We start from the raw sequence: 27,725 nt of genomic DNA on the forward strand, positions 1-27,725 counted from the left end.
AGTATAAAGAATAAATATGTAAATTCATAAATTAAATTATATTATTCTAATTAAGTTAGTTCAGACAGGTAAAATCTGACTGAACAAGTTAATTTATTCGTAGATATTAACAATTATGAACAAGAATACAATATACTTCAGAATGTTTTGTCTAATTTCTGCTTCACTATCTAACGTCAAAGGGTTTCAATCATTCAACTAGACAGCTATATTAGATCTTCACCTGTCCTCCTAGTATACAATTGTAAGTGGCTTACTTACAATAATACCTTTGGCCATTTTCAAACATAAAGTTACATTTATGTTGGTAATTAATGTAAAGCTCTGTCTACACTTTCAAACTAGTTTGACAAAAAAGTGTGATGTGCCCAATTATGGTAGTGATATGCTTAAATATGGTAGTGATATGCCATCATCATGTCCATATATGGGCACCTCACCTGTTTTTGTCACATAAAGTTTGTAGTGTAGACAGAGCTTTAGGATGATGAAACAATGTGTTAATGTTATTCTACATTATTTTATAGAATTCACACATTTTTAAAAAGCAAAAATAATTGTGATCGTCTGCTTATTTGTAAAAAACAATCAATATAATCCAATACTCGAGTGTAATCCCACCCCTTAATTTAGGCTAAATTCAGACAGAAGATTTTGGTTAAAATCAACGACAAACATTACTACCAAAATTTTGAAATATGAATAACCTTTGACACATAAACTAATGTGAAAACAATCTAATATAGTTGCAGGCAAAATCAAATAGTGATTGATTAAAGTGGCAATGGTATAGAGACTCAAAATAACTGCACATCAAACTTAGCCTAAGGTAAATACTTGTGAATCCTACCTTCATTCTCAGGCCCCTCGATTATAACCTCCATAGAAAAATTCATACTAAACCTACAACATTGGACAGTAGTAGCATGCTATAAGACTACATGATGACTCCGTCGCCGGCGGCCTAGCATACTGCTCGGTACAAGCAGGATTCACTACTCATCCTCACTATCTATCTCATTCTGATATTCACTCTGTTTAAGCCAGTGCATTAATATTGATTAACAACCTACCTGTGCTGCTGCCTACCGGTTTGCGCATCTTAATAATAAATTTTCCGAATCAGACTGCGTCAAATCGAGTTATGTACTGTCGTTCCGGCCAACTTTAATTAAAGCTTGAAAAATAATATCTGTGTCTGATGATGTAGTAGTAGCTAACTGAGGTATTTTGATTTTTTTAATTTGTTTTTAGTTTTGGTAACATATTTCAAGTGGAATATCTGATGATGACTGAAGCATGATTCAATGACAATTAGACCAATTAAAATTGGTATCAGCTGCGACATAAGTTCCATTACTATCACAAATATAAAAAGATTAATTACCAGAAATAATAAGCTAAAGAAGATAGTATACTCTCTCATAAGTCTAAAAAACTAACTTATTTTAATATTTGTTACTTATTTGTTTAAATGTTGTGTATTTACTTGTTTTACTCAATTCAAATTTTCTTTACACCTAGAAAATATAGAAATGTAATCAGTAAAGCAATTTATTATATTACTAAAGCTCTGTCTACACTATCAAACTTTATGTGACAACAAATAATGTGATGTGCTCATATATGGATATGATGATGCCATATCACTACCATATTTGGGCATATCACTACCATATTTGGGCACTTTTTATGTCAAACTATTTGATAGTGTAGACAGAAAAAACCTGATGATATAAGGCTTTAAGTCAATACCATAATAACTTAAGTTCATGCTTAATTAAGTCAGTTATGACAAATTTCTCTCCTTTATAAATGTTGCAACAAAAGACTTTATTATTTTGATACTCATAAAAATCAATCAAATCATAATGCTAAAATTGATTATAATTATATTTATAATTCATATAAATTCAACATGTCAATAATTAATAAGCTGTCTAATGATAAATGGTTTGTCACTGAATGGTTAAAAAGGGTTTACATGGCGAGGGTAAGAAGGGGTTCAAATGGAGGGAGGTGGAGGATGAAATTAGAAAGATTCAAGAAATGTTATTGGTCCAGATTAGGATCAACTAGAGGTATATAAAATATAATATATAAAAAAAAGGATAACATTTGAAAAGCAGTTATGAAAAAATATTTAAATCAAATGTATCACCAGTTTATCAATTAAACATACTAGGATTCTATGGATTAAAACATTGTTCAAATCCTACCATTTACGGAATTAGAAATAAAAATGTTTAAATTCCTGAATCAAATTAACATTGTGATAAAACATTGATGCATTATATTAAATTAATTATAAATATAGTAGATAGCAATCACCGATAAATATATCCATATTTGGAAAGTGTTGTGATATGAGGTTAAATTGGCCTTGTGCCTCAGTACACTACACAGCAGCTACACTGTGAATACTGAGAATAATGGATTAAAATCAAATATAAAACACTAATAAACTGATAATAACATTGGTATTAATTATGTTTTAATGTTATTAATCCTTGTGAAGGATTATATAAAGATTATTATAATACGCTGACAAAAAACATTTTCTATATCACTACAGCAACAGGTAAATCTATCATCATACTTTGGCACTTCTTTATAATAATTATGAATACATTTATAAACACAAACATCATCATTTTGATGAAATAAAAGCAAAATAATACTACAACCACTAATCAATAATTGGTACCACAACTACATCCACTAATCGATCAATAATTGATAATTGGTACAAAAACTAGAAACATTAATCGATAATTGGTACCACAACTACATCCACATCCACTAATTAATCAATAATTGGTAATTGGTACAAAAACTAGAAACACTAATCGATCAATAATTGGTAATTGGTACCAAAACTAAAAACACTAATCAATATTTGTATTAATATTGTCCATATCTTCACCATGCTTTTTTTTCTGATAAAGCATAAAAGCAACCCTACAGTAACTTTATCATTAAATAATTGTGTACAATGCTTTCATTTTAAAGAAACTTTTTAGATAAACTGTATATAACAATAGAATATTATTAGTGCTAGATTCAAACACCCAATAAAAACAACACAATAACCATTATCAAAAAACAATGTGACTCATTAGCCTAACTCAAAAAGTAATCAAAATACATATAAACGAGTCACAAGTTGAGATCTTGGCTACATGTACACTATAAAGCAGGATACAACCCATAAGTCAGATCGTTGCATTATATTACTCATGGGAGACAATTTGGAAGTTAATAATTTAAAAGTTATTAAGCCTGGCAAATAACCAACTTTTAAAAGGATGTCATTATGCAGAGAAAATATTGGTGCATTTGAAAATAACACTGAAGGAGGTAGAGACCATAGATTACACAAATTAAACATTGTGATAAGGTAGTGTCTTTGGGTGTAATAACAGTAGTTACCAGTATTTATTTGAATAAACGCCTCCCTCGAATAAACACACCCCTCCCTCCAGACCCTACAATTATTAATTTTATCACTTCTTTATATTAATTTTGTTGTATTTTTTCATATCTAGGGGTATTTATTTGATTACACATGTTACCATATTACACACAAAAAAATTACCCCTCACCCAAATAAACGCATCCCCCAAATAAACGCTTCTCCCAAATAAATGTCCCTCTAAAAATACCCACCCCCCCCCTAAAAACCCCTCTGAACAATAAACATCCCGGGGCATGTATTCGAATAAAATACGGTAATACAGTAGTATCAATACAAAGACGAAAGCAGAGTAGTGATGACATTAAAAATATAATCACACGCTAAAATCAGGGGTAAAAATTCATTAATAAAAATGAAAGTGTAAAAGTTCACAATATTTTGTTTATTGGTTATAAGATCTAATCTTTAATATTAATAAAACCTGGTTGACAAAACAGAATGTTTCATTTCTGTATAAAGTTACTAAAAACGACAAAACATTGTTGCATGCTCTCACGTAAACAAGGTTTTATTGTAGCATACCCGAAATGCTTTAAAAAACAGTGTTTGTAAAAACTTGCGTTTATGATAGGAACAGTGGAGAATAGTTTTCCAATTGTATTGAGCATAGTACTCAACGAACAAGTTTTTATAAAATGACGTTAATTAACATTTACCATTTGAATAAATAGTAATTACAATGGGAGATCCGGGATTCTGAAATAAGCCCAGGGTCTAATGATAAAATGAAGAGCTGTACTGAACCAAATGTACTATCTTTTGCATTGTAATTTTTAACAATTTAGGGGCCCTGGGACATCTGGGTCCTCTGGATTGGCCTATAAACAGATTTTCTGTTGAGAACAACCTGTTTTCCAAATAGAATGCACAAAATAAAAACAAAGCTAACGACAAACATCAATCTTGATGTTATCAAAATCATAAAATGTTCAAAAAATCTGAATAATTGTACTGTACTTAATAAAATTCTACAAACAATTTAACTATAAAATCCAAATTTGTACAACATTCTTCAGAATCTAATACTTGCATAAATGTGATGTGCCTATAAATGGACACGATGATGTCATATCACTACTATATTTGGGCATATCACTACCATATTTGGGAACATCACACTTTTTTTGTCAAACTAGTTTGATAGCGTAGACAGAACTTTACATTATCTATTTATTTCAAAACTTCCAACAGAAAAAATATGAATCATCGATTCAAACAAATCTGCAATCCGAGAACAAGTCAAAAATTGTGATCCAACTTACCAGGAGGACTAGAAGAAGTTCCCCACCAATTAAACTTTGTTTTCTTCTTTAAAAACGCCATTGTTTTAAGAAAATGACGGTGCGAAGCATCTGATTGTTATGGCGCATCTAATTCAAATCATGAATTCACAAACCAGTCATAGGAAATTAGTTAAAATCGCGAAAGGAAATCACTGCCCAAGGTGATCGCTGCAGATCGTGGGTTTACGCAGAACAAAAAGCTTTGACAACATACTTTGTTTCGAGACATTTCCGTCGAGGTAAATAAACAAAGGTGCAACAAATTCGTGTTAATTCGGTCAGACAAAAAGAAAGACGCAACAAGGCCGGTCATAGTATCACCTGATGAATAAATGAATGAACTAACTTTTGTTGGCATTAATCCTAAACAACTTGAAAGCTGTGGCTTAGATTCTAATAGAGGTTTCCTATTCAATTCAATTGTGGTTCTTACAAGTGTGAACTTATTTTAAAAAGCCAATTCATTATAAATTTGTATTAATATATGAATTATTTTTAACACAGTTGAGTTGTAAATTGCTGGGACTTTTACTTTCAAAACATCAACAATCTTTCTACACAGTCAAAGACTCTCACAATAAATGTTGCAGTTTAGGGTTTGAATTGATAATTTGAACTTTACACAATCTATTTTACTATGCTTCTATTGATTTTCACATCAGAAAAACTCAATACGTTTCTTAATAATAATTGTGGGAATTTCCCCGATATTTATAGATTTATTGTTAAAGATACAATTTACTTTTAGTTAAAGACACACAGGCATATTTCACACTTGGAAAGCATAATGCACATCATTTTTCAGTTGCGACCTTTATCATGTTATACTGTATACAAGAGTAATTGGTACCAGGCAAGCATGAAATGTTTTCAATCCTCTTTTTCACAACCATACCCATAATTTGTCAAAACCACACCCATAATTTTTCAAAACCACACCAATAATTTTTTCAAAACCACACCCATAATTTTTCAAAACCACACCCATGACTTTTCAAAACTACACCTACAGTTGTTTTTCAAGAGCAATCCATGCTTTTTGCAACCACATCCATGTTTTCTAAACACATGTTTTTTTTAAAATCCAGACGAATTTGTTGATGCCACACCTAAGCTTTTCAAAGCCACACCCATCTTTGTAATAACCATAAAAATACTTTTTTGCAGAATACACCAATTTTTTCTAACTGTATCAATTCAAATGTACCAAAAGGTTTTCAAACCCACACATATTGAAGACTTGAACAAAATTTCTAATAAAACTTCCATAATTGATGACAAAATATACACAATATCGTAATTACTATGAGACTCAGTAATATTATAGACGAATATGTAAAATAAATACCTGTAATGATGACAGACATCCTATCACACCTATGAACACTGTAAAACACCAAATAAGGTGTGTACTATACCATGTTTTATACTATATTATTCAGGTTTTAATCCTTGCAGTAACAACCCAACAACATGTTATCATAATTATATGCAGGCTGAAGAATATGAACTCACAATATAAAGCAGCATATTATGACTCATTAAAAACATCCAACATGGCTGCCTACACGAGTAATCAACAACCACCTTACCTATCCCATCATTCATATCGCACTCCATCTCCTCGGCAAAATCGTACAGATTATCTTGAAGGTCCAAGCATCCATTTTTTAAAGGCATGGGATTTCCATCCGATAATAAGTCCAAAACGGTGGATACATCTCGTTGAAACGACGCCCTATTTCTATTTTCCATTGTCTGATATCAGCATTAATTATGACAGGCCCACGAGACTGTCTAATGTGTAAATACTTGTAGTAATAATAATAATGCTAGGAGTTCACGGCTAGGTTCATCGCTGATACAATTCGTAAAATCCTTTCAATTCAACGGTATAAATTTAACTTAACTTCATATAAGCAGTAATTATTCCTCCTCTTATATATTCCCTGTATAATAATCAGCTTCACATCTGTCTGTACAAAAGCCAGGCTCATGCAATATCACAATTACGTTTACCTTCAAAGATCAATATGACAAACATATTTTAGTTCGCAAGTGGCCAAGTTGCTAATAATGAGAAAATGTTCTGTCTGGGTTTACAACTGGTTCCATGAGTACAACAATCTGCTATAGTATTTCCAATAAACAAACTCCAAAATGGTTGAGCCTCTCGTAATATATTGTATCTGACAGCCTGACTGATAACATCAAGAATATGTATATGCTTAGTGAGAAAAGTAACGGTTGAATAGAGATGGGAGAAGTTCACACGCCGAAGAGCAAATATCAATATTTAATATTAAGATTCAAGGCAGGAGAAACCAATGACCGCAATTCATCCCTGACGGACTTTAAACTTAATTATAAACGTTGAGCAGCGGTACACCATGTACGGCAGACACCGACAGATTCACCGAGATGAAGAAGAGCTCTGGATGTCACCTTTGACCTTGAACTATCTAAAGCTGGTGAGGTATCAGTTGCTATTTAGACCAGGTCAGGTAAGCATTGAACAATTGCATTCACAACTGGTTGTGTTAACACACAACACTTTCTTAGTCTTTTGTCACACTCGCTTAAACCGAGATCTAAATCCTCCCTCCTAACAAAGATAATTACTGATTAAGCTCATTGTATTGATTATTCATCATCCGCTCACCGGAGGTCATAACCTTTGAGAAAGTATTTTCTTATCTGTGCGTCATCTTTCATTTTAAAGTTTAAATTATCTTTTTAGTAATATCATTACAAAATATTTGTCTCTATATTGTTTAGTTTGAAAATTCCCATGAGTCGATAAAATACAAATGATAAAATACAAATGATACACAACAGATCAACAAGATATTCAATTCAAAGACCATGAAACAGTTTCAATTAATTTGAATATTCTCGCATGAATAAATTACGAATAACAGTAAATAATCCTATTAGCATAAAAAGGGTCAAACACAATGGTTCATCATGTCCAGTGGAATGGTCAGCGAGTGAATGACCAGATTATGATTGCTATATGATATTCAACATTCCTACCAAATTAAAAACTATGTTTAAATGAGTGAAATCCTTTGTTTACGAGAGGATACAAAGGTGTGAATTGGACAATAGACTGGGGAATGATTGATATTTTGAATGGTGTAACTTTGATTCAGTTAGTGACATGACAATGGGTGTTAGAAAATCTACTGAGCCTCAAAAACAATGAAATGAAAAGAAACATGGACAAAGATGTTGAAAACTGTCCATCATTTCAAACAGATGTTTGATTATAACAGTTTGTACTTGTAAAGGTTCACCAGCCATTCTAATTCAAATAATAACGTAACAATATTTCGCAATATTAACAAAAAAATTGTATCATTTGTTGCCGGTAAGAATAAATGTATAGTTTTATTTCAAACTCACAATTTAGCAGTAGGGTCAATTAATTCATATTAATCAGTAATTACAAAAAATGTTTTGACAAATGTTGCAATAGAAGATTAGAGATTAAACACATTTAATCAATTTGACCAAAACATGACTGAACATCAATATCTCATACAGAAGGGAAGTAACAATAGATTTCATAAAGAGAGAACAAACAAAGAAGTTGTTTCTTTGTTCTGTTAGAAATTTCATTAAGATTACTCTAATATAATACTGTAATGCTGTATCATTGATTAATTTGTAATAGTGTAATGACATTATCAATATTTGCCTAACAATAGAGGGCATATACATGTGTTTTTTATAAAATAGAGGGCGCTACTACAAACAATATTTAGTTTTAAGGCAAAGTAAGTAGTGCATGTGTTTTGTGTGTAGGCCTAGAGGATGAGTGGAAGGCAACTCATACAAACACATGAGGTCAGGTCAGGTCAGGTCGCAGTACATTCTCTATAATGAGCAAAGTCTAAATGCTATGTTGGGTTTTTCCACAAGTATTTCCCAGCATAAAGTATAACCAATCATTTTTGGACAAGACAAATGACAGTTGGTCCCTTTGTAACTGATACATATACTTTTTTTAAATGTAAGTTCTGTAACTGTATTAGTACATGAACAACAACTCCTTTTATCTATAAATCTTGTATATAAATTTGTATAATGAATTTGAGTTTTTTTATCAGATTAAAATGTAATTTTCCAATTGACATTACTTTGATATCTTAGAGGACAATAAAGGTGACATATTTATCTGTATTTGTCTAGTATTTAAAATACCTTTCTCTGAACTCTGCTATTTACTTTACTAGTTGTTATCTGACATTTTTAACTATCAATTATTTACAAGTATAGTACACAACATTATCATTGCATCAACCAACAAATTTTTCAATAGATGACTTATTAATTAGTCATACACAAATTGTTATATAGTATTTACTGAGAATACCACCAAAAATATTTTTATATTCTGAAAACCTCTTTGCTTTATTTGCTGTATGTTTTAAAAACATTTAACATTATTGTTCAAGTTCAAGTTATTTTTATGAGAGGTATTGTATGAGCAAAACAGATTGCAGAAAAATAATAAATAAAAATCAATAAAATACTTCATCAAGGTTCGTCCTACAATAATTAAATTTTACCTTAACAAATATTATATTTAGGAATTATAAGATTTGGTTAAATTGGCCGTGAATATATTTATTATTGTAAACAAATTGAAAGTGTAATTTTACAATGTTTTAATAAATATACTGTATAAAATGTGAATCCATCAAATATGACATTAATAACTGAATAGAATATAAGTCTTCTCAGATAAGGACTACAAACCGTAGGTCCAGTGTATCTAGCTCATGTGGACTTTAAAGAACCTACAGTATTACATTACATCTTTCGAGACGAGTAGGGAGTACTAGTACACACACAGTCACTTATCATAACTGAGCCCTCTGGGAGACCAGTCCAGTCCATTCATGAATTAATATTAAATTATGAAATCATGAAAAAATATGTCTTGGATCAACAGGTTGTCTACAAACAATTAAAGATGTTGGATGTCTCAACTTCTTTTACGCCTTATGGGCATGTCATTGGAGAATAAGAATCTAAAGAATATTATTTCACTTTTGGCACGTTAAGGTTAATGTCCTCAACCATCATATGATGGTATTTATCTATACAGTGAGTAAGTCGCCAATCTCAAGAAATATACCATACAATGTGTTTAAAGATCTGTCTACACTTTCAAACTAGTTTGACAAAACAAATGTGATGTGCCAAAATATGGTAGAGATATTCCCAAATATAGAGGTGTGCAAATATAGTAGTGATATGACATCATCATGTCCAAATATGGGTATATCACATGTTTTTGTTACATCAAGTTTGATATGTAGCTTAAGATATAAACGATAAATAATTTGAAACATTTTACATACAGGAAAATTTAGAATTAGGACGGTCTACTTTATATAGTGAAACAAAATTACATGTGAACATTCAATACGTATTATAAACAATATGTATTCTCAATCTTTTGTAATAATATTCCAAAATAGTATATTATTATTAAATGTCATGATTAAAAAAACACACTAGTCTAAAGCAAAGTCAAATATTAATCACATCTGAATTTGCAATACCCAATGACATTCACTTTAAGCATGCTTAAAGTGTATTAATCCTCTATTAAGCTCTGTCTACACTATCAAAAAATGATCATATATGGACATGGACATATCACTACCATATTTAAGAATATCACTACCATATTTAAAGAATATCAGTAACATATTTGGGTACATCACATTTTTTTTATCGTGTTGACAGAGCTTTAATCTTTAATCCAACTGTCAAACTGTTCAATGCCTCTTCCTCCAACTATACCTGATCCAAAAATCATAACAATCATCTATCAAAATATTCCTATTAAAGAAATCAACGTCATGGAATTGATGTCATAGAAACATTGGGGTTTTACATCCTTCTATTATTATAGTGACATGATGTGTCATACCAAAACTTTGCACCTAAATCTACCAAAATCTACCTAAAGCCCTATCAAACATACAATACAGAATAGCATGTAATACAATTCATTGGAATAGTTTTGATCATACATTATGTTGTAAACATCTGTAGGCAGCCAGCAGTCAGTCTGGACCTATGAGTCACCTATCAATAATCAAAAAACTTTTAACTTACGATACATGCATTCTATCATATGCAAGATCTTCTTGGTCTTTTCGTCAGCCATTCTGTTTCAGTCCTAGATCATGACTAGGAAAACCGTCAGGAAACAGAGAGGTTAAAGGTTATGTATTATATATCATACATTATTCCCATCCTGTATAATAATACAGCTATAAAGTAACAGCAAGGTCTAAGCTCAAAGAGTATAATAAACACTTCCTGTCTCAGCTATATTGGAAATTATGCAGCTATATCTAAACACAGCCTACTTGACAGAGCATGTATTTTTTGTATAGAACGTTGGATTGTCACAAGTCATGATGTGTACAGAGGTCAAAGATCAGAAAGCTGATTGTAATGAAATAGCAATATGCAATCAAGTTTTACTACAATGCTGAATAGAGAGAAAAAAGGGTGTTTTAAGTCAATCATAAGCTTTAAAGTGGCCTTGACATAAGCCTAGCATATGTGAGTCATTCAAGAAAACCAAGTTCATAATCAAGAAGAGTTATTTCTCATTGCTTGAAAAGGTGGGGAACTCCAAACAGGTAAGAAATTGTTTGTTTATTGTTTTCAATATTAACTTGATGTGCATTAAATTAAAATGCTGTCGTGTTTAGGATAGACTGGGATGGTTTAGCTATGAATATTAAATTAGCTTAATCCACAGTTATAGGAAGTAAACGCTACCCACTTGATCCAACGAACGGGCTATGGTAAACACAAAACAATTAAACAAAAGAGAAGAGGATTTAAATTTGTTGATATTTAAGGTATTTGTAATGAATGCATATTATATTTATAAATAGATGTGTTGCTGTTTCTTGGCAAAAATATTCCTTAAAGCTTAGTTATATTATATGTTAACTTTAAATGTACTAACTCATAATGAGTTTTCCTTAGTTGGGGCTCATGTAAGGAAATGTCACAATCTACTAAAACTCTGTCTATACTATCAAACCAATTTGACAAAAAAAGTGTGATATGCTCAAATATGGTAGTGATATGCTTAAATATGGTAGTGATAACATCATCATGTCCATATATGGGCACATCTCATTTTGTTGTCACATAAAGTTTGATAGTGTAGACAGAGCTTTATACAAAGTGTTGGTAGAGAGGGCAAAAACCTCAATAAATATTAATAATTATAGTTTAAATATATTTATATTTGTGAGTAATTGCACTACGTTATCTTAGTATAGTGGTATGATGCAAATATTTTAAATATAAATATTTTTCTTTAAAATAATATATCACACACTGGACATTTTACAAATATCACTGAATAACTTAGACTATTTATTTAATATACTTAATTATTTATAAATGCGAACACAGTATAACACTAATTAATATTTGTACACTTAAGTTGACTAAACAGTGACCAACAAAAACAGAGCCAAACTACCAAATTACCAGCATTTTCTATCATTATAATAAAAAATTAACTAAACGTCCATGGCGGCTAAATCTACTGTATCAAAACGATATTCAAATTTCAATGAGCTATTTATATGAACACTCCCAGTTTCGCTAAACACAAACAGGAAATAAAGCAATTAAATATCAAATAACTTACAAATTCTTTAGGAATTTCATAAAATTTCAATGGAAAAAAAATAAACTGAGAAAAATGATAATAAAACATGGAAAAATTAATGAAAAACATTTAATAAAATCGTGCAAAATATACTTTTTATTAGGCCTTGTACCTGATTTTTCTACCTACCCTAGCATCACACAAAAGGCCTCACCACTAATCTAAAACCTGTTGGAAATCTCTATTTCAGCTTCTAACACTCATAATAGTGTGCATATGAATTTGAATGTTATACTAAACTTAAAAGGACAAAACACATTTTGAGCTGATGAAGAAAATACAAAATCTGAAAGAGTGCAAAAATCCAAGATCCACACAAAGTGTTGATTTTACTATATTATTATATAATGTAATAGAAAATAATACAATTTTAAGGACTCTATATATCTCCATGTCAGATGACCTTTGACCCAATTTCTAGTTATTTTGCGCTCAATCTGCAATGAAATTGATCGTTATTTCTCATGGGTATTTACAATCGTCTTTTTACTCACCGAATTCAGGATTAACGAGCATTCCGCCAGATCGCTTCACATCGTCAAACTTTGCATAAATTATTGATAATCTGAAATAAACCAATCAGAATTAACGCTTGTTATCCTCTTTGCATTCGGCAGTCAATAACTTTATGTCTGTAATCTCACAAAGATTACAATTAAGTAATTAGATTTGAAAAGTTATTTATGGATTCAGTAGGCATCACAAGTATATTTAAAATGTTTAAAAGTATGTATATTTCATTAATAAGAAGTTAAATTTAGTTTAAATATTGTCACCAAAAACAAAGAACATGAAAGGAAAAATTATAAATAAATATACTAAAATCAAATTATGACAAAAAAAGTATAGCACAAAATCAATCAAAAAATTGCTTAAATTAAAGCTATATCAACACTATCAAACTTTATGTGACAAAAAAAATGTGATGTGCCCATATATGGACATGATGATGTCATATCACTACCATATTTGGCCATATCACTATCATATTTGGACACATCACACTTTTTTGTCAAACTAGTTTGATAGTGTAGACTGAGCGTAAGAACTACTATATTTATAAATGAAGAAGGACCATAGATTTGCAAAATAAAACCTACTATCATCCACCAACACACGAGCTAGTCACTTTCATGTTGACCTTTTAACTTAATTCACATTCATATTCACCTTTGAACTTAAATTATTCACATTCATGTTGACCTTTGAACTTACCTTGATGATGGTATTCCTTTCTTTCCCAAGTCTACCCTCACCTTCTCGCCAACATGTCTGTATATTTCAACAAGTGTGTTGATCGCTGTGTCCCTTACCTATGGAACAAAACAGAAAATACAACAAAGATAATTACATGTCATTAAAAGAATCTTAATTAATCTTAATTACCGACATTAACAAATAGGAATTAGTGAATGATAATCAAAGTGCAATGAATGTGGAATTTGCTCATCTCACATTCTTTAAATATATCTATAACTTTGATAATAAAAACAATGTTTTAAAAGGTTATTATTATTGTCAAGTATCCATTAAGAAACTATGTACAACAACTTTATGGCTAGCCAAATATTTTCAGAATAGATTTTTAAGAAATTTAGTTTTCGGGAATGTTTCTAGTTTTCTCAATGCCAGAGAAAAGGTTGTTTTGAAATAATCCATATCTCCGCAAGGATATTTCTTATTTTCTAATAAATTGGGAACGCAATAAACCCCTTCTTTCTGTGGTCAAGTTTAGTGTCAGCATGTTGAAGGGGAAAGGACAAAATTGACATAATTGTGAGACGGCATACTTGAAATAGCTTAACTTATGTAATTTATTATATTATTTACTGATCAGCTTCAGATAGTTCTATACATCTCTTTCAAATCAATATAGTTACTAACAATTTACTTTTTAAATTACTAATTGCTAAATTTGAATGCTAAATTATTAATTCTAAATTACCTTAATTTACATTAATTTTAAGAGCACTGGATAAACAAATTAAGTATGTTAAATATTTACACTAGGTTAGATGAGTTGTCATCAAATTAATTTATCAAAACTATTTATACTTACCTTTTCTTCGTTATCAAATGATGCCATTTAATATTTTAATAATCATATATAAACTAATTGTCTTTTTAAAAATACCATGCGACATATAAAAAGTCTGATTCGTTTTGCGTCAAAATATACGCATTGAAGCTATCTAACGACCTAATTGTGACGCGTAGGACCAGGTGATTTTGAGATCATCACGTTTATCCGTGTTTGTAGCGAGCTTTAGCTTTTAATTCTACCCTTTTCAAAAGATGAAGTTGACAAGTTTCATTATCATGTCAGGTATTTTCAACTGGTTTGTGTGCCCTCGTCGCCGTTAATGCATTACCTAATCCGTTGATTTATAGCAGCAATTAGCATTCCTCAAACTGGTTTTATACATCGGTTGGAAGCGATAATTAGCTCATCAACTAGTATACATGATTTCTAATTTAATAACGATTGAAGGTCACGGATAATATTAAACAATAACAAACATAAATTGTAGAAGACATGAAAAAAGCACTGATGTCTCACACGATCATTAAAATGTTTTGCAATAAAAATCAAAACCGGTATAAAATTAAATTTTAAAAGTCATGAAAATCATAATACTCTCTCAATACCGGACACCTTTGCGCTGGCATAATAAATCTTGTATTCGGAATGTGTTTTTAATGGCTAAAATGAATTTAGGACCTCTTGGACCACAAGGTTTTTAGCGAGTTTTTATTGGGAGACTGTACAATATTCAAATAATATAAAGTGTAGGCAGTACACTACAGTGTGTATACATAGTTCAAATATGGATACAGTAGGCCTTTAGTTTGAAGGCAGTACAGCATATTTAGTGCATTATATTAGTAGAACAAAGTAGAAAAAGTTTGTATATTCATTAAGGCCAATTTACACGGACGAGAGGCAACGGTTACAAAAATATTGACTCTACTGTATGCTATTCCTTATGATACACAAAATGCATACTTGACAGCCATTTCCGCTCAGGACATTAGATACAAGGGACAAGCTACACGGTTTTCTGCTTACCGTTAATGCTCGTCTGTGTAAATTGGCTCTTATACCCCTTTTACACCGCCGAGCTTATAACAAACCCGGATCGTGTCCGGATAAATTTCCATTTCACACCTGATTCATTAACCCGGGAATGACACGGGTTTCGTGTATTTACACTGCAAAATACCAACCCGTGTAAATGTTCTAGATCATTCGAAATATCGCACGAAGAGAGACCCTAGTAACGGTCTGCTCATTATACCTCCTACAATTTTGTTTTATGGCAATACACACAAAAATTGAGTCTACTCGTGAAGAATAATATCTTGAAATAAAAATGAATAATAAATAACCATAAGTTTTATTTAATAAATTAAAGCGAATAAACAAAATCAATCTTATCTTAATTCTATGTAAATTAAATACTATAGTGAGCGAGGATAGTAAACAAACGGGTAAAGATACCCTGAGCGTTTTACACCGCAAACACGGGTTCATCCCGGGTGCGTCCCGGGTTGACTTGACGCTGAATAAATTTCGCATCACTTACCCGGGTGATTCAGCGACCCGGGTAACTTTTTACATCGTTTACACCGGCCTACATTTCCGCATTTTTGCGTCTCGGGTACGACTCGGGTTATACAATTCCGGATCAACTCCGCATTTTTACTGGCGGTGTAAAAGGGGTAATCAGACTAAAATATTACCTGGCTGTTGGGATCCCCTAAGAGTTTACAAATGGATGGAACAAGCTTTGATAGAACGAGGGAGCCAGCTCCGTATCTGAAATGACAAAAGCACACATTCAGCAATGTTATCATACACACAATTTAATTAACAGTGTGATGATAGTAGTAGTAATTGTGCAGAGATAGCTTGAGTCTTACCGTGTTACCCAAAAACCAACAGAAAATATTCTACTAAAACCAAACCAAGTAATTACTTAGTAGTAACAAACAATTACAATTCAACTAGAGTTTGCACTCTGTTCAAGAACTCTAATCCAGCAACTACAATACCCAACCGAATGAAACTCATAAAAATGTCCATGTTTATGGAAATTCTACAACATGATTTTGTTTAAATTAAAAGTGATGTATCAAATTACAAGAATACAATGTGTATGTGCATCATTCTACTGAAAAAATGAGGAATTTACAGATAAAATGTGATACTAATACAGTACAAAAAACATGAATAACAACATATACTGAGTGATACCCTATCAGCAAACAATAAATGAACAAACAAATTAGGACACCTAAAACATAACACAGAAACTATATTTTAGAATTTTTGATTTTAACCACATATAAAAGATGATAAAAGTAATATAAATTAAAGAATAGCATACCGGTCCTTCTCACTGCCAAGATGGTAGCATTAATAAAAATTGAACGATAGTTATTAATATATTACAATAAATTTAGTAAAACATCTTCACAATTATCATAATAATAATTTATATTTAGATACACAAACAAACTTTTTAGTCAAACTATAGAGGGCAGAAAGCCAAATGTTATGAATTTAGATGTACCATACTGAATTAGATACCTGTATAGTAGGCCTAACATGGTATATGCTGATCCTCAAGCATTTAGGGGTAGCAAGTCGAGTACAGTACTCACTAAAATTATCATTTAAAATGTTAATTAAAAGCAGATTTTCAATTAAAATTCTAAATCTTTTCTTTCCTTTGCATTTTCCAATGTTTATATTGTCAGGGAATTTTCTCTTCCCTGATATTGTTTAATTATAAAGCTTGTGGATAGAGGGCAGTAGACAGATTTTGTATCTCCACAGGAAATCCTAAAATATAATGAGATCAAATCAGATTTGGCCTACTGTTGTGTTAATTGCACTAAATTGTCCACAGCATTACATTTCATGTTGATTTTTATGTCCAACTCCACATGTCTTCATTAAGTATAAGTCCCCATGCTAATTTTTCAACAAAACAACTATAATCTTTTAATCAAATATTAACATTAAAGGTTGTTTTTCAAATTTTGTCAGAATAGTGTGCTATCATGTTGATATTGATTGATATTGATTGATATTCTTAACAGATTACTTACATATTTATTGTTTGTTGCAGACAATTTAAAACTTCTTCTCGCACTCTCCAATTTTTATGTACAAAGGCTTTCATAAGTCGTTCAAAAACATACTGCAAGAAAAACATTTTTTACCAATTATAATAAATATACTATGTATTGTCTTTTAAAATGTTATACTTTATAGTACAAGGAATAGAAATATTTAATCCATTTATGTAGTTTAGCTGACGAGGAAGAACTGGGGATAAAAAAGAGGTACTTACAAAAGAAATTAGTTACCTTTTAGGAGATTCAAAAGATTGGAAATGATGTTACATGTAGAAGTGTCCTCTGGGGTGGTTTAATGAGGGACCAGAACGATTTACTTGTGGATAAACAAAGTTTGCTAATTTGTGATGATGATGATAATGATGATTATGATGTATGATGATGATGTATGATGATGATTATGATGACGATGACGATGTATGATGATGATGATGAGTATGATGTATGACGATGATGATGATGATGTATGATGTACAGTATGATGATGATGTATGATGTATGAAGATGATGATGATACATAATGATGATGATAATTATGATAATGATTATTAATACTAACCTGTGATGATGATACAGCCATCAATTTTTGTATCAAAGCTTGGGCATCCTCTCGTACCTATGTTTTTAAAGAAAATGATTAAGAGAAAATAATAACAATATTCCCAAATTATTTTTTGTATTATTACCCGTAATAATCGTACTACTAGCAGAAACTATTTATTACCTATATCAATCGTACTACTTAGTACAACAAATTTAGTAGAACTTCATAACTGTAGATTTTACCAGTTATATTAATCGTACTATTAAGTAGGGCTTCATAACTGTAGATTTTACCAGTTATAGTAATCGTACCATTAAGTAGGGCTTCATAACTGTAGATTTTACCAGTTATATTAATCGTACTATTAAGTAGGGCTTCATAACTGTAGATTTTACCAGTTATATTAATCGTACCATTAAGTAGGACTTCATAACTGTAGATTTTACCAGTTATATTATTCATACTATTAAGTAGGGCTTCATAACTGTAGGAATGTCCTATCATTTGTTCCACTGCTTAAGCTAAATAGCATAGTGAATAAAAGTAAACATTAACTGTTTACTAAGAAAACTTTTTGTGTTTTGATATTAAAAAATGAACTATACACACTAATCCTATCCATTAATTGCATCAATCAACATACCATACCACAATATATGAGCACTAAAAATAATGACTATGTAGTTATCAACTGATTTTATCAATTTAATTCAAAATGTCCTTTTAAAATATAATTTAAATACCCTTTCTCTCTATCTGTATAAAGCTCTGTCTACACTATCAAACTTTATGACCATATATGGACATGATAATGTCATATCTATCACCACCATATTTGGTCATATCACTACCATATTTGCGTACATCACACTTTTTTTGTCAAACTGGTTTGATAGTGTAGACAAAGCTTAACGAATAGTTGATATTGTATAGAAATTAACTTTCATAAAGTCATTATGCAGTATGTAGATGGGCAGTAGATACTGTATACTTAATAATAATACCAACCCACATTTAATTAATTAAAAGATGCATCCATAACAGAGATCAAATTAATGACATCAACATATACATTGAATACAATTAGCTACAAGTTTACAAACCCAGAAACTAGAAGTTGATATCATTTAGCACATGAGTAGGAAGGGAACAAACAATTGTATTGTGTTCAGTTTACTCTGCCGTAACCTGATTAACTTAAACCAACAGCACAGTGACAAGGGATTGTTTAGGGGCTTGGTGAAGGCATGTCAATGACATTGGGCTTGCTAAAGAAATCTAATGGAGCTGAATTAAGGTCTCAATTGACAGTCAACAAATAACTTATTGTAAGGAGTAACTAAGAAGGAATAGAGTACCTGAGCCTCTAACTCCTAAGAGGCACAGCATTTTAAATAGCACTGTCATGTCAGGGTTTTTGATAAGGATAAAGGTTAAGGAGACTTTAGAACAGCAAAGGTTTTTGCTAAGGTCAAGGATAAAGATAAAGGAGACCTTTAGAAAAATAGGGGGGGGGGGAGGACCTTTTGGTATACATGATTTAAGAAAGTTTCTAGCTTAGGCCTAGACTGATAATGTCCCGAGTAAACACAAGGGCCCGGATCACGGGCGATACCTACAACTGTCTTGGAGCGGAGTTCAGGAAATGTTTATGTTATCAACTTGAAGGGGATAAGGCGTATGTCTGTTTTATCTAGGTAAGCTAGACACATAATAGACTATTCCCTTAACAGTCTCTGTGTTTCTGTCTTAACAAAAAAAAAAAACTCAACAACTGCATATTCAGAAAGCAAAGTATTTCAGTTGGTATTTCTTGTTAACCTACCTGATCTTTACTGTCTCCAAGTCTATCTGTGACTGCAGGCATTACTGAAAAAAAAAACACCAGAATATAAAAGCTTTAGCTTTTTATGTTTAGCCTCATATGAATAATTATTTTAATAGTCAGTACATCTCAGATAAACTACCATTATTCCTAGGCTCAAAACATGGACACTTTCAATATGGTCAAAAAAGTACTTTAATTCAACTGTACATAAACCCCCTTGAATATTATCACCTTCATAGAAAGTGGTATAATCCATCATTAAAGATTAAAGACATTTTTACAAGGACTTCATAACAATACCTGGATGAATTAACATATGAAAGGGGATACTACAGTATTACTATTCTCTTTAAAATATTAAATTGAAAAGTACTATACAGTAGATGAATATTTCTATCGCAGTTTGTTGAGATACAATAGTTTCAGGCTTTTTAAAAATATGACTGTGGAACAAAAATAAGTTGATACTCTTAAGATCTGTCTACACTATCAAACTTTATGTGACTAAAAAAATTGATGTGCCCATATATGGACATGATGATGTTATATCACTACCATATTTGGGAATATCACTACCATATTTGGGCAAATCATAGTTTTTATGGACATGATGATATCATTACCATATTTGGGCATAAATCACTACTATATTTAAGCACATTGCACTTTTTTTGTCAAACTAGTTTGATAATATAGACAGCGCTTTATGATCTATCATGTTGTAGAAAAATAATTAATTTACGGATGTGCAGATCATTGCTGTGTTGGCTTTAATTTCCCAAATCAATCATGGACTTGTTATAAAAGCTCAATACCGACAATGTATAGATAACCCTTGTGCTTTAGCTATTATTTACAGCTCATGGGAGCATTTTACAAATCCCAGTATTATTATTATGGAAGTCAATTAGCGGTGCCATCCACTGATCAATACTATTATGAGTGTACTGCAATGACAACTCTTGTATTATGTGATATTTGTAAATTATTTCAACCCTATGTTTCATGACATTCCATTGCAATTTGTAATCAAATACACAAAAACATGGAGGACCTCCATGCACGAAATAAAATGATTTTAAAATATTCATTATAATTCTTTGCATTTGACTTAGCATTATTTAAAATAATGTTATTTATTGTTTTTCATATTTAACAGTAAGAAACTATAGTTTATAAAATAAATTTTAGGGAGTGGAGTAGAAAGAGTTGTAAGTTACAACCCTGACACTAGGTCAGGATTGAACCCTGGACCTTGGTATTGGAAGGCAAGCGCCAAGCTACAGCTCCAATACATTCAATGTACATTATGGTCATTTTTTTCACTTGCATAGTCCAACAAATAAATATTCAAATGTTCAATGTGTTGTTTTGATTCTAAACTAAAATTCTAAAAAAGAAAAATCAATTTTTATATTTTATATCAGAATTACTGATTAATATTAACACAGTATCATCACACATTACTGTACTCTAATGATTTACTATTATTTAGTACAAATAAACGTCGGGTTTAATTAAAACTACAAAACAAATACTAAAGATGTACACACTACTTTCAAAAAAATGCTAAAATCAGTGGAAATAACTAGTTTTTAGCAAAACATCTGTTACACAGTAGCAATGTAATATAACAAGGACGTGACCTTGGCCGCCATTTGACCTTGCATTTCATTTGTCATTATACCAGGTACATTGGCTTTGGTATGCAAATTAACGCTTGTTTTAATTTGATTATGTCATAATTATTATGATTTAAAGGCAATTTGTACTAAATGCATTATAAAAAAAATCTCTAGGGAGGTCTAATATTTGATTAAGGACACAGCAATATGAATATTATTATGTGCTACATGTTTATTAATTAATGACTACACAAAGTACAGTAGGAAAATACCTAGAAAAAGAATACAACTTTCTTAAGCTCTGTCTACACTATCAAACTTTATGTGACAGAAAATGTGATGTGCCCATATATGGACATGATGATGTCATATACTACTATATTTGGCCATATCACTACCATATTTGGGCACATTACACTTGTTTTGTCAAACTAGTTTGATAGTGTAGACAGAGCTTAAAACTGGACTGACACTACAGTGACATCTACATTGGGGTTGTTTCTGGTTTTCCCCACAGAAAAATACAGATTGTATGAACAGTAAAGAAATAGGGATAATTGGGACCACATTAAATGTTAAATGACAGTTGAATGGATTTTATCTAATTTAATGACAAAAAATTCAGTAAACAATTTTATTTAGTTATTGAATATTGAGACTAATTGACATATTCCTTTAGTTTATGGAACTGATGTTATAACTAATTAATGAATAAAAATTCATATCACCATGGAAATTATTCCAGGAGCAATGTAATCACTATGGAAACTAGAATTTTCTATTGAATGAAAGCTACCTTGCAAATTCATCCATATTTTTCTAATAAAATTCTGCAAAATTTCTTGTGTGTACACTTCCCATACAGGTAATGTACACTTCCCACACAGGTATTAATATACATACAGTAAAAACATACACTGGGTGTGAGGATAGAACTAGAATGTTTTAATAGTATTAAAATGTTTTTTCTCAATATTTCTAATATTAGCTCTATCCCAACAATCAGAGAGATTATTGATACCAGAATAAATCATAAATTGTGATGCAAACAATTGTGATAAGATAAACTGCCTGTATATATTTAAATGTCAACAATACAGTTATTTGCATAATTATTAAAAGGGCAGCAGTTCCATGATTGTCATGTGATAATTATCCAGACCTAGTATACTACAGTAGAAATGACAGTTAGATAATCGTTTTAAATTAATCCAGGGATGTACAGTACTGTACAGTAGCTGTAATGAGAGAATTTGGCAATGTTTGTTTTCCATCCTAAATTTGTTCGTCTAAAGTTAAAATTTGTTAATATTTACCGGTTCCAATATGGCTTCTAAATTTCTCCTCCATACGTTCCACAAGGACTATGAGACAGTTAAGACCATGTAACGAAAGCTGAAAAGAAAAATGTTTAATTAAATTAGATAGAAGTTCTACTATACACTCACAGAGACAATCTCAAAACAAGAGTTTAACACATTTCATTTTAGTCGTCATAAAATGATTTGCACAAGTTTTGATGAAATAGTAATGTGCTTTAAATGGTTCGTCATTAGGGAAACCTTCGATTTGTGATAACCGATAACCTAAGACCTACGCATTATTGTGTCATTTGTTTGGTCGATGCCTGAACATAGAAAAAAAGCTGTGTTGAGGAATTGAGTAAGAAGTCCATCCTGCCTGAATATCAGTTACAATGTAACGAACAAGCTTGCGTAAAACAGCAACAATATGCGTACAGTATTGTTAAAAGGCAAATGCTGTAAGAGTCACAATCACTTTTTTAATGGTCGGCAAAAGTTTCAGTTACATCATAATGTCCACGTTGACCATTAGAAGGTATTGAATTACACTAACCTCCAACACGTGTGACCAGTGTTTTGACAAATAAGAATACTCTGTAGTAATTTTATACTAAAAAAACCAAAACAAAGTACCATACAATTACTGTACCTGGCAGTATTTAACTGTGTGGTCAATACATTTGCATTGACATGTAAAGAAAAACAAACTTAGCAGCTAGTAGTAATTGTTCTTTTTTTGACATTTTTAAATGAACTTATAACTTCTCTTGATATTCAATTTCTTTTATTTCGGAAAATCATTCTTACAAACATACAAACACAAAAAGAAAATTTGCAAACTCTAAGCTTAAATATATAGGATACATCATTACTATTAGTATTATCATAGTCACATGGGCTATAGGAAGTGTTTTCTCGTTAAGTTTGATAACCAAAAAAAAACATATCCAATCGAACGTCAAATACTTTAATAGATGACGTACTGTTTGCTAATAAGATAAAACCGACATCAGAAACTTGGCCTTTTATTCATGTAATGTATTTTGTATGTTGAAATTTAAAACAACACCAGTATAAACATGTTTGTACCTTAAAATTACTGCTGCTGACCCATCCTACTAGGCCATCAATGAGCCTGTCAAGATTCTCGCATTTGACAGGGTTAGATTGCACCGCAAGGTACTCTTGCAGTTCCTTGCTAGCCTGAATGCGCACTTGTGTGTCGGATCTCAGAACCTTTGCCGCAATATCATCCAATGACATTTCTCCCATCGTAACTCTCGTTCAGAATCACGTTCACAGCAAAATTAAGGACTTACTGTCATTCTTCTGTAAAAAAAAGGAAACATATTTGTAAAGAAATTACTTTTTTTTTCGTAATCAGTAGCTACTGTATAATACAGTAACTGTAATACACTATAATAACAAGTACAATTCTCTGGAGGTATGGATACAAAATTGGGAGGGGGAAGATTATTATTTCCGTATATCCTCGAAATAATCCCACTTTAGGTCTAATCCCTATGTCTGATTTCACAAACAGGCATATCCCTGGGTATAGTCCCACTATTGACTTTTGGTCTGGATGTACTGTAGTCCTGACTCTCTCTCTATCCAGTTCAAATGGGTTTTTACAAGAAATGCTTACCATACCAATCATTTTTCCTGAACCAGGGTGTCCCCTGGTATATAGTAGTCCCACCCCCTAAAGTCAGCCCAATTTTGTGTTCTAGCGGGATGGGATTATACCATAATAGGATAGAATAGGATATACGGTATTTAATAATGGAATTGAAAATGACCCAATTCATTTGCGTCACATTAGGGGTAGGATTATATGGTATGGTTAAATCTGTAGTCAAATGCGGTCTCTCTAATGATGCTCACATTGTTTTAGTCATTATACAAAGTCAATACTAATGGGTCTCGTGTTGCATTTCAAGCAGTCTCTCTTGTATAGATTATTAATTCATGTTATCTACACTATGTTTAATCAGTAATGTATATCAAACGTTAAAACATTACAAATAGGAAAGGCAAACATTACAGGGTAGCAAATCTGTGTCACTCACAAAGCCAATTTACACAGACTAAAAATATAGAATCTCTATTTTTTCTTATGACCGTTTACCTACACACAACACGAAGCAGACGGTCTGTTTCCACTCAAGATAGAACCAGATTGTACATGGAAAAAGCTACGCGGTTTTCCGCTTACCGTTACCATTCATCTGTGTAAATTTGCCTTTAATCTTAATTGAGACAAAAGATTGTCATTCAATGAAAATGTTATTAACATTATAATTTATTATTGTATAAATTTCAATATGGAATTGGTTCAAAATACACTTCTCTGAAAATACTGAACAGTACATAGTACTGTACATTATACCTGTACATTATTAGCTACAAAATTAATGACAAACAATATGAAACATAAATTCATAAATTACATCCAAGGATATACAGTAGCATCATGAAACCATAATATAGGTCTACACTACAGTATGCAACACAAATGTTGCCATTTTGTTCGGTTAAACTTACTTTACCATTTGATATATTCCTTAGTATAATTTGAAACTCTATAAATACAAACACTAACAACAATACCTTAAAAAGTCCCAAAGCAATGAATGACTTATTAAAGCTGGCAAGGCTCTGTTTTCACTCCTTAATGACTTGTTACAATAGTTGTTTTGTATCAATCAATTGTTACGGCTCTCTATTGTGTTGTTAACTGTCAAAGTGGACAGTTGGGTGCATATAAGGCAAGCTTTGAATTCATTGCATGATATCATTAGCCTTGGAAACATATCATTCACATGAGATGAGGATTTCTTGCACAATTACTTTTTAAAAATTTAACAAAATTATTAGAAATTAATAGTACTGCACTATCAATACAGACTAGATACAGAGAGCTATATAATATAGTTGTCTCAATTGAGGGGTAGGGAGTGGAGTTGAAAAAGTTGTGAGGTACAACCTTGGGACTAGGTCAGGATTGAACCCCGGACCTTGGGATTGGAAGGCAAGCATGTTAACCACCTAGCTACAGCTCCACTGTTTTGTTGTTGAATTTGTGATCTTTTGAGCTTTAACAACATGTTGGGAGAGTTTCCGGTTTTCACAGAGTTTGATTTTGGGATAATAGTATCTATATTGTACACACAATGTCAACTTTCCAACATGATAAATAAATTAAGGTTTTTATCAACTTTTAAAAGATTGTATGTTAGATATCATATTATTAGAAAGTCAGACTTTAAATTTCTACTATTAATTATTCTTTCAGAAAGCAATGGAACCAAGATGTTATCATCAGATGGGATATCCAGTAAAAAGAATGACTAAGGCCAAAAGTAAAGTAGTTATAGAGTCACACATTCTAATTAATGAATAGATGAGAGGTGAGACATCTCCAGAATGCCAAATCTCTAAAGAATGTATGTCACACATAACAATACCATAATTAAATTGCAACATTAACTAAAAAACATTCAACAAAAAGTGTCAAGGTTTCATATTTACATTTTTAATGTAAAATGTTGTACTGTCACCCTGAGCATGAACCTACCAGTCACAATTACATGGAATTTACTCATATAATTATAACTTCATGGTTAGATTTCAATATATACTTTATTATATTTTATTTGTAGCTAGGCCTAGACCAGGGAAGAGTGTTCCTGGCCTAGACCAACTGCTACCTGGACCGCTGATCATTTCTCTGTATTTACAGTCATTTTAAATGTTTTTGTTATAAAGTAAAGTTGAAAGACAACTTTATGATTTATGATGGTATAAAGAACATTGAAACTGATTGATGGACTGGAGTAGTAGCACTTCAACAATAAACTAATTTAATTTAACTAATAAGAACAAAGTACAGTGTAATTAAGTTTAATTAGCATGTAAATAATTATAAACAACTGTCATTAATTAATTAATTAATTGTGACATGTGTGTGGCTAGATAGAGGCCAACAAACAGTTAGTACACTGTACAGTCAGTATAGTATTTAGGCCAAGTTGTAGTTAGTGATGTATCATGTTCAATCAAAAATTTGTTTCAAAACCTGTAATAAAATACTCAGTCTTATGATGCAGACTAGGCACACGGTCTAGGCCTATGCCTAGACAATGTGTCCGCAAAAAAAGCGCGGTTACCACGATCATAAAGAGGTCGAGCAAGCGTGACACTCTAGCTGAGAGAGGGCTGCTGCCACATCGTTGGTATTATTGGTTTGGTGGTGGTGTAATTCCAAGATAAACATCCGACTTTCAATGCAATGCTTTTCTTGCCACTCGCCATTAATTGCCATGTTCATACCTACCTTATTTAAAGATTAAAATGATGCAATATAGTTATAGTATAAATCCTAAATAATGCTTGCAAATCTTATGTGTTGACTAATTTATTTCATTTTGTCGATTCCGCCATCTTATGTGTGTACATTTCAAATATGTGACGTCATACGTCAGATTGCACGCTTCAATGCCCTTTGCAAAAATAATAAAATTGGGGGATATCGTACGTAAAGAATGAATTTACGTATATAACGATACATTTTTAATTTTCAACATAAATCTATTAATTTCATACTTTATATTGGATTAAAGTGTCTAATCGATAAATATGTTGCCGAAAGTATTTTTTAAATAAATTAGACCCTTATATACTAGGTCTAGTTATTGTTCAAACGAATAATACCATAGCTACTTTTTTTTATTCTAGCCGCGCCTAATAACTATTTTAATCCAATGTAAAATAATAAAAT

At 31.3% G+C, this 27,725-nt stretch overlaps 1 protein-coding gene and 2 long non-coding RNA genes across 17 annotated transcripts in view; 2 read left to right on the forward strand and 1 right to left on the reverse strand.

The window, feature by feature from the left end:
* LOC144849295 (CLIP-associating protein 1-like) overlaps window positions 1–27,388 on the reverse strand; it is a 61,310-nt gene extending 33,922 nt beyond the window's left edge. For 10 of the 15 annotated variants that reach the window (XM_078706358.1, XM_078706348.1, XM_078706356.1 and 7 more), the window contains exons 1-10: window positions 27,282–27,388; window positions 24,032–24,271; window positions 22,955–23,033; window positions 20,011–20,054; window positions 18,201–18,257; window positions 17,612–17,703; window positions 16,885–16,896; window positions 16,238–16,313; window positions 13,709–13,806; window positions 12,988–13,058 (exon numbers count right to left, since the gene is read on the reverse strand). In XM_078706358.1, coding sequence (XP_078562484.1) covers window positions 12,988–13,058; window positions 13,709–13,806; window positions 16,238–16,313; window positions 16,885–16,896; window positions 17,612–17,703; window positions 18,201–18,257; window positions 20,011–20,054; window positions 22,955–23,033; window positions 24,032–24,214 — 712 coding nt within the window. In that variant the 5' untranslated portion in view covers window positions 24,215–24,271; window positions 27,282–27,388. The other 5 variants (XM_078706351.1, XM_078706361.1, XM_078706359.1 and 2 more) reach the window with 5 other exon arrangements.
* Window positions 1–27,725, forward strand: part of LOC144850261 (uncharacterized) — a 121,706-nt gene that overhangs the window by 29,553 nt on the left and 64,428 nt on the right. The window lies entirely within an intron of this gene.
* Window positions 901–27,690, forward strand: LOC144850242 (uncharacterized). The gene is made up of 4 exons (XR_013614061.1): window positions 901–1,225; window positions 6,958–7,265; window positions 11,187–11,438; window positions 26,241–27,690. It is a non-coding gene; the product is annotated as an uncharacterized LOC144850242 (long non-coding RNA).

The sequence above is a fragment of the Antedon bifida genome, chromosome 1 (assembly GCF_963402885.1).
Source record: "Antedon bifida chromosome 1, ecAntBifi1.1, whole genome shotgun sequence".
NCBI lineage: Eukaryota > Metazoa > Echinodermata > Crinoidea > Comatulida > Antedonidae > Antedon > Antedon bifida.